At 41.5% G+C, this 21,990-nt stretch overlaps 1 protein-coding gene across 1 annotated transcript in view; it reads right to left on the reverse strand.

Moving 5' to 3' along the window:
• Positions 1 to 233: 233 nt before the first annotated feature.
• Positions 234 to 21,990, reverse strand: part of LOC133139197 (gamma-aminobutyric acid type B receptor subunit 2) — a 90,862-nt gene continuing 69,105 nt past the window's right edge. The window contains exons 14-19 of the mRNA XM_061258592.1: positions 12,222 to 12,332; positions 10,924 to 11,148; positions 10,039 to 10,221; positions 9,112 to 9,241; positions 6,787 to 6,892; positions 234 to 1,847 (exon numbers count right to left, since the gene is read on the reverse strand). Of these exons, the coding sequence (XP_061114576.1) occupies positions 1,682 to 1,847; positions 6,787 to 6,892; positions 9,112 to 9,241; positions 10,039 to 10,221; positions 10,924 to 11,148; positions 12,222 to 12,332 (921 nt within the window). The 3' untranslated portion in view covers positions 234 to 1,681. The remainder of the gene's footprint in view (positions 1,848 to 6,786; positions 6,893 to 9,111; positions 9,242 to 10,038; positions 10,222 to 10,923; positions 11,149 to 12,221; positions 12,333 to 21,990) is intronic.

Here is a 21,990-nt window from a genome sequence, read left to right on the forward strand (position 1 = left end):
ATAGTGTGGCTTGTGATCCAGCTTTATTGGAGAATAGCCGTAGGTGGTGCCTGCAGCCAGTGCAATGCATTTATTGCACTGTAATTAAGAAAAGTATCATCAGAATAGTTGGCAAGCAATCTTACTTGCCATTCAAGGTAATGGGAGCTGAACTTTACTTGCCTCTCTTGCAGATGACTTGGCAATTTTTAAATGATCTGTGAAGTGTAAACACCATCACACACATATAGCAAATATTAGAAAATTATTCATGTTGGTTAACAGGCACCATATTCTTCCACCAATTCCATCTTTGTTTTGGACTTTTTTCTAACACAGTATGTTAGCTGCTCAGTTAAAAAAGCATTTAAAGTGTGCTAAATTGGACCTTTGTGTACAGGGGTTTGATCTGCATGCATAGTACAGTAGTATTCTCATGAAAGGAATTGTGATGTATTGATTAGATTGTGCCCCTGGATCACATGACAACCACAAACAATATCACTCTACAAACATCAAGTGTCACTTGGGTCAGGGTTTGATAAACCTAAATCAATAACTGGAAGTGAACTCACAAATTTTCACTCATACAACCTCATTGACATGAAGCAATTCAAATTCAGTGATGTGTCATTTATGTTCCCTGACCTCCATTGAAGGATGTGTTATTGAAGTCTGTGCTGCAAACTGATGATGTAGCTGTCATAAAACCTATATGGCAGAAGTGGGCACCAAGGTTTGTATCCATTTCAGGTTTTCAGGCCAAATCCTGGCCTTAATTTCTGAACTATCCCTCACATTTACTCCATCGGACATTGTAGTTACATTATTTGGTATGGATGAATGAGAGCCAAGGCCTATTCTTGTATCCCTGTATGAAATGTTTAATACGGTCTAATCTACGAGTGAACCAATGTTGGTGTATACAGCCAATTAGCTCATGTAGCCAGGGTAATTGGGGTAAACAAAATCCTGCATACACACCGGCCCTCCAGGACCGGAATTGCCCACCGCTGCTATTTTATCACGTTTAATGAGAATGAATGCTGGAAATTACAAGAAAGTTGTGCATATTCATCTTCCTGTTTAAATAACTGTTTTCTGTTGGTGTGCCATCCTCCATGCCATGAGCCTGCACATTATAACACCAGTGGAGAAACTGAAATTCAGTCCAACATCGCATAAACTTGTCTTTTCTACTTTTCACACGCTCACATTCATGATTGCAAACTTGACATTTTCAGCCCATTGTCCCCCAAAACTGTCATTTTAAACTCAGAGCTTACTCTGAATACCAAAAGTACTAGGGTATTTAAATATCTGCCATGGTTATTTCCTTTATTAATCGTGTCTACCATGTCTGAAATTGTCCTTTATACATCCTTAAAATAATCCAGGCATTGTCAGTAAAAGACTCTTATATTTTGACAGGTTCACACATGGTCAAGTATTTAAAAAAAGAACAGATTTTTGTATTTTTTTAAAATACATAAGGCTACAGGCCAGAAAAGGTTCCCACCGGCCCCCTCTCCTGTAGTTTAGGAAGTTGGGGAGGACGGGGTATGTGTTCTGGAGCTGGGTGCCTCTCTGCGGACGGTGCGGAGGGTTTTTCCAAGCCCCACCCCCATTGCTGAATACATCAGTCAAAGCAAAAACCACAAAAAAACTAAAACAAATTCAGGCAAGTTCTCTCTGGTTGTCCTCACAGGCCTGAGACCATCACTCCGTAGGACAAGGGTGCCCCTCTGTGCCGTGGGCTACCAAGAGGGCTCCCCGGGGGGCTGGAACAGCTGGCGTCCACCCCCCCTATCGATGGGAGGTACGCATGGTGGAGAATCGGCAGCTGCAAGGACAGTCTCCGCTGTATGCTGTAGAGGACAAAGGAGATTGTTATGATCACATCATACCCGCCATTATTACCTGTTTTTCAGTGGCCACATTCTGTTGACATTGTTACAGTAATAACCACCAACAAATATGTTATATGTTTTTTATTTATTTTTTATATATCTGGTAATCAAGTTTATGATTAATATGTTGTTGAAATATTTGAGAAATTAGAATTCTGACCTATTTTAATGATGCAAGGTGCAAATTTAGCTGATTAGCGCAAGCTTAGGTGTTTTACAGCAGTGCAAACATAAATATGCGCTTACAGTTGGGTGAATGTTTTTTTCTTTGCAAAAAAGCACAGTGCAATTAAACAGTGAAATTTTATGTAATAAAAAATACAGTTATGTTACTTATGTAAATGTGCTATATGGTATCAGGCCTTTTGATAGAGAGCAGGTATGTCACAGTTCTTGTTCCTGACCACTAGATGCTGCCATTTCCCCAGTCCTAGTGTCTCATTTTTGTGTGACCAGTCTTCCCTAAATTGTATTGATTATTGTTTGCGCCCTGTTTCTCTATGCATTTAAGTTACTTGTTCTCCTCATCTCTTCAATTGGTCTTAATGTTCTGCTTCAATTTTACCATCAGCCTGGATCTTTACCACCACTCTGGGTCTATTTTTAACCCCAGTCTTATCTTGAGCTCTCCCGTTTCTTGTGTTGGTTTCCTGAATTCAGTGTTGCCAAATAAACCATTTATTTTTTATTTACCTCTGCCTTCCATGTTTGTCTCTGTGCCTGGGTCCTAAGTCCTAGCAGTGATAGTAAGACCAAGCCATAAGATCCAGCAGCGATGATCAAGATCTACAGTCCCCTGTCCAGTCCATGGACAGGGCCACCACAAGTCACCACAAACAATTACTCCAGTCCATCTAGATGACTCTCCAGTCCCGCATCACAGCCATCCAGTACACGCCAGCATCTGTATCTCCTGGGGAAGACTCCTAGCCAGCTGCAGTGCTTCTGTCCTGTACAGACATCCAGGCACTTGCTTGAGAGGTGAGCTAGGCCTTTGTTCATCCTGGAAGTGGATTGAAGGCAGTGAGGAGAGTCCCTGGGACACCCTGGCAGGGTTTGAACAGTGTAGCAGACTATTCAATTGAGTTTGAGATGCTTGTGGCCAAGAGCGGGTGGAACGAGAAAGCACTGGACACGGTCTCTCCACAGTGTCTGTCTGAGTTCCTAAAGGATGAACCGGCATCCTGCTGTGGATATGTGACCTTCCATTCAGAAACCATTCAGCTTCATCTAGTGGACTCTCCTGAACTAATTATTGTTCTTTGGCATCCCTGGCACACCCATCACATTCCACAGATTGATTGATCAGGCATTTTTCTGGGGTAGGGTTTGAAATGCCACACCCATTGTGTACCACCTCTTCATAGTTCAATCATCTTCACCAGCGCTGTGCTCCCTGCTCCTCAGTCTTCACCTGCTGACAGGGATGATCCAGACTTGGAAGTCCCTCCTGATTAATACGAGCTGCTCCCTCATTAGCCCTGTGACTGCATGATAGATTACTGCCTGGAACCACTCCTCCCCAGGGAAGGCTCTTCTCCCTCTTGCTTCCTGAGACTGCCAGGGCGACCTACATTGAGCATGCGCTCACCGTTGGAGAGATTGGACTATTCTCCCCTCACACCAGTGCAGGGTCCTTCTTCTTGGGTAAGAAGGACAGCTGTCTGCATCCCTGTATCGATTATCAGGGCCTTAATAAAATAAATATAAAGATCTGTTATCCCCTGTTGTCTTTCATGTCTTCTGTGTTTGAATCTCTTCAGGGAGCCATGATCTTTACCAAACTGGAAGACCACCTTGAACACCCCCAATGGACACTATGAGTACTTGGTCGTACCATTTGGGCTTACCAACTCAGGTCCCACCATGATGTATATGCAGTATATCTACCAGGTACTCCCAAGCACTATTTATCAAAGTGCAAATTCCTCACTCCCAGGGTCTGATTCCTGGGCTTCATCATTTCCTATGACAGTCTACAAGTAAACCCCTGTCTTGTTGAAGCAAGTTCAGCAAATCCCTCAGGTTTACCAACTCCTACCACTGCTTTATCAGGATTTTCAGCTTCCCCCAATGACTGCCTTCACCAGAGGTTCCACCTCCTGCTTCTTCTAGTCTCCAACACTCAACTCAAGTGGCACTTCACTATAGCACCTATTCTGGTTCACCCTGACCCAGCCCCTGCTCTTCATACCCAAAGTGGATGCCTCCAATGTAGGTACTGGAGAAATCCCATCAAAGTGAAAGTGATTCCCTAAGGACCAGAAGCTGCCTTCTTCTCTTTGCTTCCCAATCCCACTAAGATAAATTATGAGATATACAAATAGGAATCCCTTGTTGACTAGGTGGCCCTGAAGGAGTTGTGGCATTAGCTGGGTTGGTATGGACCAACCACAAACATATATCTAAGATAGCAGATGACTAAACCTCTGTCAGGCCAGGTGTACATTGTCCTTTAACAAATGTATTTTTACCATCTCCAATTGCCCAGGATTGAAGAAAATAACCTCTCCCAGCAGTTTGACCTATCTAAGAAGGACAGCGCCCAACTCCCATCATTCCCTACTCCCTCATCATGGCCCCAATCACCTGAAGTATCAAGACAGTGCTGCGGAAGGGAGCCATATAGCAGAGGGGGTCCACGTAACTGTCTTTCGTCCCAGTACAACTCACTCCTAGGTACTAGAGACCATTCTGAGGTGCCCTGTATCTGCTAACCCCTCATCTGGGAGTCCATTCCTTGTCTGGCCAAAATAATGGACACTACACCCACCAGAGCTCTGTCAAGTACCAGTTTAGCTTCCAACCTCCCCTGTTTCCTGAGCTTCTACTTGGGCTCTCATCCTCTTCTGACAGCAGACCTGAGAAGGGTTCAAGCAGCTATCCAGAGGCCAGAAACCAGAACCAACACAATAATACTCGCTATGAATGATGTATTATGAGTCTAGAACATATTGTAATGGACACCGAATGCTTTTAAAGTAGGTCATTTTTGAAGGTCGTACTGATCAGGATATGCTAAAATATACGTAATAACATACCCACGCAGCCATATAACATCATCTGGTCCAACTGAAGATGAAAATGAGACAAGATTACTCAGTTGTTTTGGACATCTTCCCTGAAGACTTGAGAGGGAATTGATAGTTGTGGGCAAGTGGCACATCTTTATTAAATTTCATCTTCGATTGAATGCAGAAAAGCAGGATGGTTCCATCGCAAAATAATATTATTGTCAGATTATTTTCAACTGTTGCAGTGTTTTGATCACCTGTGAGTTTATCTGTGATGTGATGAATTGTAAATCACAATAGATTGTTTATACTGTGCTTTCTGGAAGCCTGTAGTTAGCTTGTTTTGACAGCTTGGTTAGCACTCTAACATTATGACTGATAAACCTAGCATACCATAGCCTTGTATATTTTTTCACTGCTGATACTTCAGAGAAAGTGTGAACTTTTGCATAAACAAATGCTCACATTGAGGACACGAAGCCCTGTGTTTTAAAATGCTTATTTGGTGCAAATATTTGTGTTTTTGTGGGAAAATAAGTGTGTTTAGTCTAAGAAGGAGCCAGGTTTAACCCAAATGCAGATTCTGGGAGAGATTCGTAAACAGATTTGTAAACAGACTTTCCCCTTGTGTTCTAATCACACTGGTTTGACTCTACGCTTGAGGGACCACTCTAACACCCAAGTGACCATTGCCTCCAAAAGGGTAAATGGGTTTCCTCCTGAAAAACATAGTAATTCATGATCCGTACACCCTCCGCATTAAAAGTGCCACCATTATTCCACTGATGAATTGTACACTCCTTTCCCTCGCAGCTATATGCTCTAATTTTTCCGCTCTTCCGGTAATCCAAGTGAGCTGATAGCTTTGGGGATCCTTTAAAGTGTGTGCCTTAAGTTTGCCTCATTTGACTTTATTCTCCTTGGGGCTGTTTGGAAATTAAAATTGTGCTCATTAACATTGTTTCTCCCTCGAATTGTAGGTCGAGGAAAACACAGCAACACCTCTGAGAGTTCACCATTTACTATAATATCCATGCAATTAAGCACAGATGCATTATAAAAGGATAGATTTAAAAGAAGAAAATAAAATATGCAATAAATGTGCAAATACAAAGCAATTTCTCCAGTGTATGAATGAAAGTAATATTCATAAACCAAAACACAAAAAAACCCTTTAGTTTATGGTAAATGAGCTGGCCTGATGAGTGTCTCCTCCCGCATTCCCAGTGTAATCTCTACATAGTGTTAATGATTGAATATGCACTGAAGGGACCTGCAGCTTTCTCTCCTAGCCACTGAATTTCAGATTGCGGATCTCCATTCTGATCAAATGTTCATGCTGCACAAATATCTCAGGGTGATCCTGGATATTCTGTCATCTTTATTTGAATAAATTTGGGAATTGCATTCTGCTTCTCTGACGTCAAAGTATGGCATGAATCGAGGGCAGACTAAATGAAAATTACTCTTGGGAAGCTGGCCTGTCGGCACAAAAGTTTTTTAGGGCGATACACTAACAAGCCTGTATCAAGTAATTGATATGATTATCATCATCATTTCTGGATTCAGAGTGATAAAATTAGAGGTTGATGGCCACATTCATCCACTCCACAATGGAGAAATTCAGTGAAATTTGGCAAATGTGGTAAATTAGATGTTGAAAAAGAAAAGGTTGTGTTTTGACTGAATCTTGTCCAACAGTGCATAGAACAGGACACCCTAACCATGTGTGGAGAATGTTCTAGTCACTGTGTGGAGTCCATTCGAGACAATAATCAAAGGATTCATATTCTGGCATGAAAACATGAGGGATAAGACAGAAGAGAGTGCTGTAACTGGTGAATAATGACGGTCAGTGCTCTCGACAGTATGATAGCACTCACTGCTCCGGTGAGTTAATGTCTTCCAGGGGACCCCTGTTTGTCCTGGATGGGTCCACTGAGCCCCACTTCTGCTCATGGTGATTTTTCAACATTGATCTGTCTTCTTCTGCAAAGACATGAGACACAGGTAAAAGAGAGAATTCCAGACTCTCTTTCTTCAGGAACAATACATAAATCTTTTTTTTTTATTGTACTATGAGAATCACATTTTTGAATAGTGTGTAAATATATTGAAGCAAACAGAAATGTTTATCTTTGTTTCCATTAGAGCACCTGTTCTACTTCTACTCGACTCTGATTTTCCTCTCACTTACCCCAGGGATCCCGTCTGCCATCGACATGGCTTGAAGATTATAACATCTTGCTCTACATTATGGCCCTATAAAACATGCTAAAATATTCAATCACAGATCAAAAATGTATCATCCTCAATGATGACTAAATTGAAATAAGCCAAATCTTTATAACACATTCTGACATTATTTAGCCATTTTTCTTACTGTTTGAATGTACTGGTTAGTTACAGTAGGCACCACTCATTATAATCAAATTTGATTAATAGATCCACCTTCTGCAACCCGCTAGCCAACAGAGAAAATTATTTCTTGGGCTAAAATAATTATAGTAAGTAAAGTTGTATCAAGGTCAACGAAATCATTAAAGCTTAAGGCCTGTATGCCTTATGACTAGGACTCAGGACTATTCTGAAGCCAGGTTTACTTTTTCTAGGATGGAAAAAAAGACTAGAATGTATATAAATGTATTCAACAAGGCAAACATTATGGGCCAGTTTCATAGACAGATCATAGTCCAAGACTAAATTAAATTTAGAAAGGAGATTCTCAATACACCAACCCTAAATGTGTTACCAGAATCGACTAATGGGGGACATGTCCTGGATCATCAGTTTAACACATTCACTCTTTGGCATATTTACATTTAACATTAAATTGCTCCATTAACGGACTGTATACACAACTGTAAACTGACGTTGTGCCTACACATATGAACGTACGTGTCTGTATTCGCGAGTATACAAAAGAATAGAAATAGAATAAATGTATTTGTCCCAAGGGGAACCTCAGTACGTGGCTGTGAATGTGGGTGTGCGTTCACGTGTGCACATGCACGTGGGTATCCGTGCACGTGTTTGGGGTGTGTAAATAATTAAAGAGAGCACTTTGCTCAGCGGGCCTCTCCAGGCGGGGGAAGCAGCGGGCGGATCCAGAGTGAGCTCCCGTCCCCAGCCGAGATCACCGCTGCTAATTAATTCCCCTTTCCCCAAGCGCCCCACGCACGCTCATCACGTCTCAGACTGACGGAGGAGTCCCCAAACAACGCTGAGAGATGATGAATGTTTGATTAAGCGGGAGAAGATTCCCCGGACGGCGGCAGCGCCGGTTTCCGAGACGGCGCGTAGGTTATCCGGGACTGCGTTTCCGGGCCGCCCCCCTCTCTCCATCGCGCGGTAATCGCTCGTACCCCGGGGCTCTAAGCGCTCTGTAGTTTACTGCACTAACGCTCAGGACTGATGCGAGGCGGCTGTGTTTCAGAATCTCCACTGAAACTGATGCAATCTGGTAAGAGCTCGCAGGTATGAACACAAACGCACTCTGTGTTCACATGTCAATCAAGACTAATGAACGAGGGGCTGACGTTACTCGTGAACACATCTCTGCATTTCCAAAACACATCCGAAAAAACTACTTTTAAATTGGGGCCAATGCCATTTGAAGATGATTATTCAGAATTTGGTTGTTCACTTGTGGAAAAAAAGCTTAAGTACTGTGAGTGAAACGATGTGTATTAAAGGCTGCACTCATAAACAGAATTAGCTCCAGCATTAATTAGCAAAATGCTACACCTTTGAACTGCCTGCATGATTCACACGGGACCTGTTCCAAGTTTTTTTTTATATCCTTACACAGCATGTTGTCTTGTTTCATTCAATCATTTAGCCAATTTGAGACCACATAAAAGTCCCCTTAGAATATCCTCAATTTACCCTCGTTTCCACTGCTGATTGCCCACGTGTGCTAACCACAGTATTAGAGGCCTCTTCCTGAGCAGACTGCTGTAAAATAGAACACTCTGACTTTCAACATTGGCAGGGACAGAATTCACGACACTAAGCACATGGAACTGAAATGTTCAGCTAAGAGAGTACGGGCGGAGAAGCCCAGGCACACGGGCAGTCAACGGTGTCACCAGATGGGAGTCAGCAGGACCAAGCAGAGGATTGATGACCTGCCACTTCTGCTTCTCTGCGGTGACAAAGACGGTGAGGCTTGGGCGGTGAGAGCAGTGACTGGTGGCCGCTCGTACCTTTGCTGTCTCTGAGGTTTCGTGTGCTGAGGGTGCTGTTTGTGTCCTGGTACTGGTTCTGGCTGATGTACGGCGTCTTCTCAGGTGTGTCCTGAAGCTGCATGGTCACCTCCTCCAGTGCTTTGTCAAGCTGGACATAAAATAATGTGATAAATGATTATGCATTTTCTACCAGACCCAATTGTCCAGCTTAGATTTTTACATATACTAACAGTTACCCATTCATATATGTAGGTTTCAGAATATTCAGCTGGTCAAATGAAACCACCTTCATGAGGGGCACAGTTGCATGCCTCCAAAGTTTTGAAAAGGGAATATTCTTCCTAAACACCATGTGACAATAGTTATGTTTCAGAAAATATTTATTAATATATTTATTCATTCATTTATCTCAGTAAATCTCATGAAAATGTCCTGTGTACAGACACAGTGTACAGTGACAGAAAGAGAAGGGATAATAGCCCAGAAAGTCCCACGTCAGGCACTGAACCCTCAAATGCCCAGGGGAATACATATACAGTATACCACAAGTTCCACATGTGATTCACAATCTACCTGCATATATGTATGAATACCCTAAGCAGAAATAGGTATCCTCATGCACTATTCATCCAATTTATATAAAACAGTACCCTAAAACAAAAAGTAATCATTCAGCAACGGGTATACTGTAAGTAATGGTAGACCAAGTGATTAATTTCTTATTTGCATATAGACACGTTTCCTTTGGGCAAAAATATGTAAAACATAAAATTATAAAAATACATTATATACGCCCACATTATTATCTGTCTGCATGCTAATAGACCAGCTTGTTATCCCTAAGAATGAAGAACTGTCTATTGTGTAACTAAGTATGGGGGTCACAGTTCCCATGATGCAAATTCTCTGAAATGGTTGTCTACAGTAATGACAGGAGAGAGTCACCTCCGTTATTCTCATCCTGAGCTGATGGTTGTTAGCCTGCAGGCTGTCCAGTCGGGAGGTGCTGGCCTGGTTGACACTGGCCACGGACGTGGAGGTCTTAGAGTCCTCCTTCTTCTGGTTCTGTGTAAACTGCAACCTCCTGTTCTGAGTGGCTGCGTCTGGATTTGTCCTCATTGTTAATAGCTGCAGAGGTCAAAATGGCCATGAATGTAATACAGTTTTGGTAAATTTCTGTAATGACTGATATTTTGGTTAAAGAAAAATAACAATTGTTTTTCATGTTCAGGAAACCCTTTAATTAGATTAAAAAGTCTGTTGTTTATTTGTGTAATGAAACATCACATATTCATTTCTGGCAGTGGATCTGTGGCACTATAATTGCATTTTATATATGTGTATATTGCCAATCCAATATATCTGATTTCAATCAAGGAATTTAATGAAGCATTAAGTGTCCAATTAATATTCATTAAAGCTAGTTCATCAACATCAACAGTGCTCAATGATAATAAATAATGTGAGAGCAACACAGAAAACATGTACTCTTTAAAGGAACCAATGATTGTTCTGTTACAGTACTGTCCATACATACAGTACAGGAAGCTGCATTACTGAACATACATGTATAAAATATTTACAAACCAGACTTATGTAATAAACTAACTAGTTTGTGATGACCATACTTTTGGATGGATGATACAAAAATAAAAAATGATGAGTTGACAAGTGTCCACCACAAAGCTGCCAAACCAAACTTAATAGCCTGTTTAGTTTTATAGTTATTTTATAATTGATAATTGACATAGCAATCGTAGGTGCTTTTCAGAATCACTGGAGCTGCCCATTCAGGGTCACAGACGCAGTGAGAAAGGGCTCCCCGCTCACTTTTGGCACGAACACCAGGCACAGGGTGATGGTGCTGCAGAAGATGATGACCAGGGCCACGATGCAGAACTGCACGTTGGGCTGATCCCGGGTCAGGAAGGAGACAGCCGCCCCGATGATGCACATGATGCCCACGTTGTACACGCTCATGCCGATGTACTTGCTGTCGTTCAGCGCAGGGATACTGACATTACGCGTCTCCCAGGCCAGAAAGCAGCCAAACAACTGAGGGATGAGAGGAAGCATAAACACCAACACATTAACACACGGCCGCAGACTGAATGTTGCTTCGCAGACATGATCTCATGTAGATTCAAATGCACCTGTAAAATCCCCATGGACTCTATACATTACATTACATTACATTAATGGCATTTGGCAGACACTCTTATCCAGAGCAATGTACAACAAACTATACTAATGCACCTCTTCCCCAGCCTCACTCTGGAAGGCACTCACTGTACACTCACTCAATTTAGCTCCTGCTGAGCTCTGTTAATTTGGTCTGATTGAGCCATTGTTTAAATTCTCCTCTGCACGTACAATCTTTCTATTTAGTCTGGTATGGAACCAGACCTCACTCTGAATGCCATGGTTATGAAAAGGAAAGCCAGGAGACAGCTTTAAAAAGGATGTAGAACAGGATGTCTCCCTGGTCCTCCAAGAGGAGCAACAGATGGGAGGGGCGAGGAGCTTGGCAGGATAGCAGTGTGACTCAGGCCCCCAAGGATGGAGACACAGCGGGAGATGAAACCTGACAGAGTTAATCATTCTATCTCTGTCTGTGACACACAGAGGGACACTCTTTCTAATGACTGAATTAAAGAGAAAGAGTCACAGGGCATATTTACCTGGGTTTACTATGAGGCAAATTATGAAACATTTTATATTAAATATACAGTATACGTATGACTTAATTACATAATTATTTAATATCGCTTGAGACCATGAATGTCTGTGAATAGCTTCACCTACAGCACATTACTGGCCAGCAGAAGATACAGCAATTATATTAAAAAAGAAAGGATGAACATGAGTGGGCAATCGTGGTCTTAAATTTAGAAGATTAGGAACAGTAATGCAGTTTTCACAATTTTCGGGTTGAAACATGGACATACCATATCTGCATTCCAACAGTACCCTACTCAAATGTCTCGACTGCATCACAATTTTCGTGAACTTCAATGGACACATCATCATCATGGACATTTATTTTTGAATGTGACTAAACCGTGCAGTAGGTGTGCAGTTATTTATTTTTTGGCCCACTAATAATAACTCCATTTTCACAAGCTCACCATTAAGAGGCCTTTGTAAGCATAGACGATGCCCAGCCAAATAGTCATGTGCATGTTTTCACAGTGCTCCAGAAAGGGTCGAATCGCCATGTCTCGTCCGTGTGGATCTGCCTGGAAAGAAAAGAAAAAAGTAATAAGATAAACCTGCTTATAGCCTTTAACTGTAATGGAAAAAACGTTCTTGTAGCATTCTGTAAGCAGTGGTGGCCATTATGTTAGTGTGCAAACAGGAGATTCAGAGAACTGTGGTCCAGAGCTGGCCACTCTCAACAAATATGGTCATTTTTTTATTGAACAAATTGAGTCTACTGTAATACCATTCTATTGAGCCTTTCAGATGATCTGACAACACAATAAAATTAAAAACAAAAATTAACTGGCTTTTTCATTAAAATCAAATTAATTTCAGGTTAAGTCACATAGGCAGAGCTCTTAGGTGCATTGTAATATCAGCTGTGTATTGAAAGAGCTAATTAACAAACTCCAAGCTACATAATCTGCTTCCTCAAAAACATGCCAAACCCTGTGTATTCGCCCAGTGTTGGAATACCCAGGGCAACTGGGAGAGCTGGGACATTATATGGAGACTTGGGCTCAATGCCACTAAACGCAGAGAGCATGCCATCAATTTCTCGGGCAGCGGCTTACGCTGTCAGCCATTCCCATTAGTCCACTGTGGAATAACTCAAGTCCCTGGCTCCATACACCTTTACCAGCTGGATTGCTGCAAATGAGATGTACCCAAACAATGCTGTTACTGGTGACAAATGATGAGGTGTTATAAATGTTCTTTAATGGCCCAGAGGCGCCATGGGGGGAGTATGAAACCAAAATGTATAAAAATGACCCTTTAATAAAAGCTGAGAACCTGCACTTCAACCACATGTTAACTGTTTGATTACAGATCTAAAATTGTCCCAAACATTATGTAGCTCATTACAGTAGATCCATATTTACATCCATATTGGGTGATCCATGAACGTGCATGCACACCTGCATTTGTGCGTATGTGTGTTTCTGTGTGTACAGTATATCAATTTTTATTTTTATCTCACTACTCAAGATGACACCTTCACTTTTCAGAACATTAACTTTGTGATGTAACTGCTCTTTCTAGTCCAGGTAGTTTGTACAGTAGTGATATTCTGCTAAGTGGCTCCAGGGCATCTGAGCCAATGAAGCAGAACAGACATGGGGAATGCAATGAGGACCATGGAGAGGTAGATTCTGGGTACGGTGGGAATGGTAGAGATGAGAGCAAGGGAGGAGTAATGAAGCATTTGTTGTCACACAAAGTCATTGTTATGGGGGAGTGGAGACGATGCTGAAATAGGGGATGGCTGTATGATGCTGTGGAGTGTCTGTGTGCGTATGTATGCACGTGTGAGTGTCTGAAGGGTTTATTTGAATTCATGGGTTGTTCCTGTGCCACGTCTAAGGCCACAGACAGGCAGATGACCTGGGTAACTCTAGGAAACTGCAGTCATTTCCATTCTCACAGGCAAGGTGAGAGCCACCCCTCATTACAGTACCTGATCAGGTGAATGCGCTTGATACTACAGTCAAACCCATTCACCAGACACTGTCTTTACCCTTATCTAACCTCTCTAGAGTCTGCCACTGATGCTGGAGTACCTTTCTGCTTTCATGATCTCTGTGCATTCCAGACCCAATTCACCTGTCCTACAAGTAGCACTTCACAATTATTATATTTTTCATCTTTTATTTTTGCTTGAGTTTTGCCAATACTATTTATTTTATAACTGTCTCCAGGCCTTCTGTGTGAATACAAATAACCCATACAATAACAGTGCTGTTGCCCTGATTTCTGTGCCAGTGATATGGAAAGTATAAGCAGAACCTGAGTACAACATACCTCTTGCTGTCACAATAATATTTTGAATGTGCAGAAAAGTAGGAACCTTATCCAAAGATATTTATTTACCAGACAATTAAAATGTTTTGCTTTCTCTAATCAACCAGGAATACATTTGTGCCAGGTTTCAATTATATTTACATTTGTTGTCAAAATAACATTCATGGTGGTGCTTGCATTTATCAACTGATGTGTGAACTAATATTTTCAACACAACATTTACATAAAAATGATCCAAGTCACTTCCCTTGAGTCTGGACACCAACCGACTAATCAAAACAATGTCCAAATATGCAAATACTGTTTAATATTCACTATTATTTCTATAAACTAATAGCATCACTGCTGTGATTCATTGGAATCTAAACGCATTAAATATGCATCCTACATACTGTAGCACCAGCTAAGCGCCTCTCTAGAGCAGATTCATGCATTAATGCATAATTCATGCTCTGCTGAATACATTACCTTGAATTGGGTAATATGATAGAAAATTGTATGTTATCGTCCCATTATTTACCAAGGTAGTTATTATTCTGGCAAGATTATTTATGTTGTGGTAAAGGAAAACAATGGAAAAATAAGTGCCTAAAATGGAAGGGAAGCAAAGCAAAAATGATGTTCATCGGACAGAATTCGGAAAATGAGACAGCTGGAATTATCGAGTCAGGCACATTCGACCAAAAAAGGACATGCGTTCTCCAGGCAGCTTACAGCAGGGCAGCATAAATGACACTGGGGGCGGCGGGTCCATCGATGCGGTCGGAAACCAACGGCATGTGGCTATAACACCTGCACCGATTCAGTGTTTCTGAGTCCTCAAAGTGCCAGAGGAACCCCCCTAGGGGCGATGGTGTGAAAGACTCAAACCCACGACGTGTGCCTGTTGCTATTGTGGGCTCTGAGCCTGAGCGTTATTTGTGTTTGTAGCATATCAGGCTGCGGCGCGATGCTGTGATGAGGCCGCAGAGTGTCACTCCTTTCTTCTCCGCAGAGAAACCCGTGCAGTCCCTGCTCCTCCTGACTGCCCCGCGTCGTGCCGTTTCACAGCTGACTAAGCCGATGCTTGACAGTGCTTAATATTCAGCAACACCTGAGGTCGTCTGCAGCGACATCGGTTCTGTCTGTAGAGCATATGCTGCTCGGTCAGGTTCCCCAATTCACCTTGACATGCAGATTAAGAAGCAGCCATTCCATGGGATTTTTAACAGATGAGTGAATTAAAACTTCAAAAACCTTTTGTTTATACTCGGTATTGAAACCAAGCAGAAACCACAAACTGTGCTAAAGAGAAGGTGCACTTTTCATGTTTTCAATGTGAGCCATGACAACAGGAGGTATGAGCAATAACATGGCGTTTAGCGAGACATTCACAGCTGTATGGGCTGGCTGTGTCCTCTCAAGATCCATCCATCCATCCATCCATCCATTATCTGAACCCGCATATCCTGATCAGGGTCGCAGGGGGGCTGGAGCCTATCCCAGCATACATTGGGCGAAAGGCAGGAATACACCCTGGACAGGTCGCCAGTCCATTGCAGGGCACACACACCATTCACTCACACACTCATACCTACGGGCAATTTAGACCAATCAGCCTAACGTGCATGTCTTTGGACTGTGGGAGGAAACCGGAGTACCCGGAGGAAACCCACGCAGACACGGGGAGAACATGCAAACTCCGCACAGAGAGGCCCCGGCCCACGGGGATTCGAACCCAGGACCTCCTTGCTGTGAGGCGGCAGTGCTACCCACTGCACCATCCGTGCCGCCCTCCTCTCAAGATGACACATGAAATTTCAATGGGAAATGAATTACACATAATGTCAGTAAGGAATTTGTGACGTGAGCTTTCATGTACCTCGTAATAGGTGGAGCCACTGTGTGGTGTCAAGATGAATCAGAAACTGCAAAGCAGCTTGCACTGTGACATCATACAGTCCCCTCCAAAAGTATTGCAAGGCCAATTCCTTTGTTTTTGCAATACACTGAATACATTTGGGGTTGAGATGAACAAGAGACAAGAGTTCAGAATTTCAGCTTTTATTTCCTGGTATTTACACCTCCACACCCTTGCTTGCAAAACTGCATCAAGTATGTGACCATTGACCCATTGGACCACTGACATCACCAAACTTATTGTTATTTTTCTTTTATGATGCTTTTCTTGGCATTTACTGCAGCATCTTTCAGTTGCTGCTTGTTTTTGGAGGTTTTTTCCTTCAAACTCCTCTCCAGGAGGAGAAATTAATGCTCAATAGGTTTAAGGTCTGGTGATTGACTTGGTCAGACCTTCTACTTTTCCACCCTAATGAAGTGCAGGCAGTGTGGTTTTTACTTTCATAGGGGACTGCATATAGTTATGGCCCTTTGAAATTTACTACAATTTTATTATGAAGAAAACAGGGCAAACAGTACAAATAGGATAAGGATTGATCTGTTTCAGACGGTGACTATGCTCTGTCATCGCATAGGAATGACCACTCTAGGAATTGGATTTGATTGATCATGTCTTGCAATTCAGAGCACACACACACACACACACACACACTCACGTACACGCACATGCACAAACACTAGCACTTCTGCTGTGTTTATTAATTAGAAATGGGGCAGCATGTTCTCCCAGTCAATATAAAAAGAAAAAGAAAAGCTCCAGGCTCCTGGATCTTCATTAATCCATCAGCCTGCCACGTGGGGACTATCAAAACTATTGGCACACATGTAATTGCCAACCAGAATACCAGCTGCCAAACATAAAAATAAGAGGCATGAACTCAAATAGTAGAGTTACTATTTAAATAAATGGTCACACTTTACAATAAGGGTACATAAATTGACATTAAATAATGTAGTTGTTAAAATGAATTAATTGCTGTACAAATAAATAAATAAAGTATGAAATTAACTTATCAGCTACTAACTTATGTATTAGTCAAAAGAATATTTATACATTAGCCATAGGATAAACGTATAATTATTAACCTATTAACTGTTTGTTTTTTTCCAATATGAACAGGCCTTAACTAATGCAATAGTTGACACGACTTAATGATGTACAAATGCATGAACAAAACCTATCAGTAGTTAGTTATTTAGTTAATAATTGGTTAATGCCAATTCATGTAACCGTATTGTGAAGTTACCGACTGAGGGTTAATTTCTGTGACCTGAGAGTAATTCTGAATTTAATGTCTTGCCAAATTTTACGTAACATTATTTCCAAAATAATATTAAATATTACCTGACATTTTAACAGCTTGATATTCGTAAGCATTTACCAAACTAAGCATCCCACTCCAGGTTGAAATGACCAGGATATGAACAGCCGACCTTCTGATTATGAGTCTACACTACTGTTCATATGACATCCTTGAACTTTAGTGCTCAGTTCAACAGAAGCTACTGCATGAGTTCAGATTGATCCAGCTATTAGTTTATCACACAAAGAGAGCTGGGTCTCATATTCATCCAGGAAGGACAGTGTGGACACAAGGTGGCACAGGGTCTAACAGTGCTGAGAAACACCTGGCCTATGACCAGCAGGAGATGCTGCTTAAACCATAACTGACCGTCTGATGCTCAGTATAACTCAGTAGTGCTCTTATGACCGTATCTCTGTAAGTGAGTCCTGCTTTCTGCAGTTAACAAACCCAAAGCAGATCTGTTCAGCTCCTCCAGGGGGCTCTAAGGTACTGTGGCAGTGTGTGTCAATAAGCAAGCACAAACCCCTGCTAGTCAGGACTGGAGAAATGCATCGTGCTCCTTCGGCCTGGAAAATGCGCTGTGGCACATGCAAGCATGCAAATGTATTATAATCACAGTATGTATGGATTCGCTAAAGATGTGTGTAAAATATGTGTGAGTAACCTTCATTTCGTCATGTTGTCAGCCACACATTCGACAGTCATTAGAAATAATTATTTGGCCCATCTGATTTTACTAATTAGCAGCTCAATGAGATCTTTAGCTGCTTAATGAGGTATAATGTGTTAGGTTTGCAGTGAAGACCTACATGATCTCCAGGAACAATGCTGGGTAGCCCTGGTATACAGTAGACACTTGACAATAATATTATCTGCTGTGTTGCCTCTAATGTTGAGCCAGTTTCACACACAAATATTAAACCTAGTCCTAGACTAAGTTCAATTTTGAATTGAGATTCTCCAGTCAAAACACAATTTACTCCATGACTAAACTTAATCTGTGACTGTGAAACCAGCCCATAAATGGATCATAATCTAACCCAAAAGTAATTGATAATGCACCAAATACAACAATTGTTGAAACATATTTTCCCAACAAAATAATTAGGATATAATCTCTGTAACAACTAAATAAATGTCAAGTATAGGATATAAAATAATAAAATCTCTTTAGACATGCCCTGAGATTTCTGTGATTCTAGGACAACCATATGCTGCAGTAGCCCAAGATTCAGTTAGCAAGTGTCAGTAAATTACAAGTGCTAGAATTTAATAGCAGCCATATGGCTGAAAGGTCTCCTCTCAGCATGCTGGTTCTGAACCACTTTAACCAATGCAATCTGTCAAAATCCTATTGGAGCATTTGCCATTCAGGTCAGTGTCGGTACAGTATGTGGTCTGTATAGATTATTCCACACTGCAGAACACCATCTCATAATTAGACTTATTTTGCTAAGCATTACATATGCCTCCATACATTAGAAGACTAAATTGCTAGAGTGGCGTACAGTTGAGAAATCGTGCAGCTTCACACATTATCATAATCCAACATAATTCCATTGGATATTTTTTTATCTTATCCCTCCTCGAAAAATCACACAAGAGGAAAAGGAGGAGGACAGTCCATATAAACCAAATGGACAATGGAGCAACAACAACAGAAGGAGGACGGGTGCACAGCAACAGATTTCGGCCACTGTTGCACTTACATTTACATTTTATCATTTGGCAGACCATCCAAAGCAATTTACGTTTCACAAGTGCATAGGTTCTTCCAGAAGAGCATCAAATCCATAAGTAATTTGATGGATTTTGTGCTAAGACAGCAAAAAAGAGAAGGGTAATGTGAATATGCTCCTCGGTATAACTACTTCTACTAGAGCCATGTCACTATTTGTGTACTGATGTCAGACAAAGATAGCCAACCAATTGACTGTTGACAGTGTAGGATTATAAATGACACTGTTGACCAACGCAAATCTTTTGAGCCAAGAATAAAGATTTTTGATAATATTAAACATGTTTGATATTGTCGGAATGATTAAGATGAGAAAGACAGCTCTGACTGAGTTTGTGACCATCCCACACTAATCATGAGTCATGAGAAGGGCATGCACCAAATGAGATAAGATTGGCATAATTTTACTCCAACTTAGACTTGATGATATGTTAAGACTGAAATTGTATATAGTTTAAGATCATCATCAGTGTTTATGTCCAACCAGTCATTTGATGTATTTCATCAACCATATAGTTACACAGTATCTGAATATCTCTAACGTTAAATCAATTCACTCAAGTGTGATGCCTAGGCCTGCCCTTTAAGACCAAAGCTCGGAAATCCAACGGGTCAGCCATCCTGATATATCAGCACACAGAACACAGCTAATTGAATTTATAACGACACTAAATGAGTGAACACATAATGCCATTGTGCCACTGGCCCCTTGGAAACCGTGTAATAAAGACAGACCATAGAGTCTGTGGGCTATGAGCGTTTGCACAAGTGGTTCTTAATAAGTGCACAGTGGGAATCTCAAGCACTGGAGACAGGGCCGTGTGTGCTCACTGGAGAACTTCCTCAGACATTGTCCACAGCTGTTTCTGGTGCCGCTTTCACACCCTGCGGTTAGCAGGTGGACTGGGCAAGCGCCAGCCCTTTCCTCCAGCACAGGGTTTAATTATCCACTGCAGTCCCTGCCCGGGGACCGCAGACGCCAACTGCTGATCGATGTGGTGCGCGGTGCCGTGATGTTAACCATCCCTGACACCATACACCCTTCCTCCTCCCTCTAGACCAACAACGTGTTTGACTAGAGCCAGACATTGTTTTATGGCCTGCGACCATTCCCAGCAAGGAGGTAGGCACTTCATGTGAGTGGCATAGCAGGTAGGGAACTGGCTTTGTAACCACTATTAGTTACACCTTTGAATCATTGGAGGTCCTAATTGCTCTGTTACTGATGTGTTTGATTGAACTACACTGAAAGGCATGTTCATCATCAAAGGGTGCATTAGAGACTTAATCAAGCTGGCTGCATGCATTTCCTATTTTTCAAAGATGCAGTTTGTGTATATGATGATTTCATGGATTGATGCTGCACATATTCTGCACAGATTCATTGACCTCTAAATCATCTGGATAGGCCATCCCACCCACTTCATCAGTCACATGCACATGCGTATAAAATGTTATCTGCCAGGAAATATTATCGCAGCCCCTTCTGTTTCCAGTTTTTAAGCACAATAAAAAGATCACATTTTGGATCTTGCATTTAATTTAATAATGGCTAGCAATATTTTAATTAGGTCACGGTCATACATTTTATTCTGTTGAAGGTTAATGTTTTTACGTAATTTCTGATATTTCTGAATATTGAATTGCCTCAATTCCTGGCTGTGGCATCACAATATTATATGAAATATGCTAGAGATGTTTTTGTTTGAAAAATGTTATAAAAGATTCTTATATCTGAATCTGCAAATTTTGAGCCAATATGACCAATGAATGCTATCTGTTCACCTGGCCTGACCTTCAGCTGCACAGCTGAAATGAGCAGTGTGCCAAACAGGAGGGGGCCATTCTGCTCGCTGTCACGACTCTCCAATGCTGACAACTGACTTCCAGTCACAACAGGAAGACTTCTTAATGGCACCTTTGCGCTAATCAACACAGCTTTCCTACAGCACACAGCTATTCCCAGTGAAATGAAAAGACAGGCTAAAACTGAGCAGTGAAAGATACTTTAGGAAAGGGAAAATGTATCCCCTTATTGTTATTATTCCTTTGGTTCCCTGTTAGAATTCATATTATGTTTTTGTTTCTGTAATTGTAGGCATGCCTGCATGTTAAAATGGCTGCCGATTTCAGTACAGGTGTGCTGGCAGCTGGCGGTCATGTTGAGGGTTTGGATGACTTTGGATGATTTTGAGCTGAACTTTTCCACCATCTGTTGCAGCCAAATTTATAAATCAGAACAAACATGTATGAACTGCATGGATGCTTTAAAAGCAAAATAATGCATTTATATAACATCCAATAACCTGCAAGATTAAAGCAAGAACACGGATATAAGATCTAAATACATAGGTCAAGTAACATTTTTCTCTATTATTGAAACATTTTAGATCAAATCAGTTTGCTTTGTCAAGTTCGGAAGATGTGGGAAGGGTGATAACAGCAGCACAAGGGGAAGGCACATATTTCATCATCAAATAATGTACTACTTTCTTAGAATGCAAGAAGTTCATTATGTTAGTTCATTATGGTGTGTTAATGTCCATAAAACTGAATTTTGTGTCACTGAGCTTAAAATTTGACTGAAATGTGAGGCATGGCAGTTTTACGTAGTGCCCTAAAACAGCTACCATTAGGTAAACACCATAAACTACTACATGCACAAAATGTACACCAGACTACCACCCTTTCCCTTTTTCTTGTGAACACTGAGTATAGATTCACAATTCACTCACAGAAATGGCCTCACAATAGCTTGTGTCTGATAAGCAGAAATAATGAATTTCTAAAATCATCACAAATGGCTGGGTTGGGTCCACACCTGGAGAAAGAGACAAGTGCAGGAGGAGGGGGAAATCTGGGCTCGCACATGCTAACAGAAACTGACAAATCCATTCCTCATTCAGAAATTACAGCACAAAGCCAGGTCTAGACAACAGACTTTCATGA

Source organism: Conger conger, chromosome 1, assembly GCF_963514075.1.
Source record: "Conger conger chromosome 1, fConCon1.1, whole genome shotgun sequence".
Taxonomy (NCBI): Eukaryota; Metazoa; Chordata; class Actinopteri; order Anguilliformes; family Congridae; genus Conger; species Conger conger.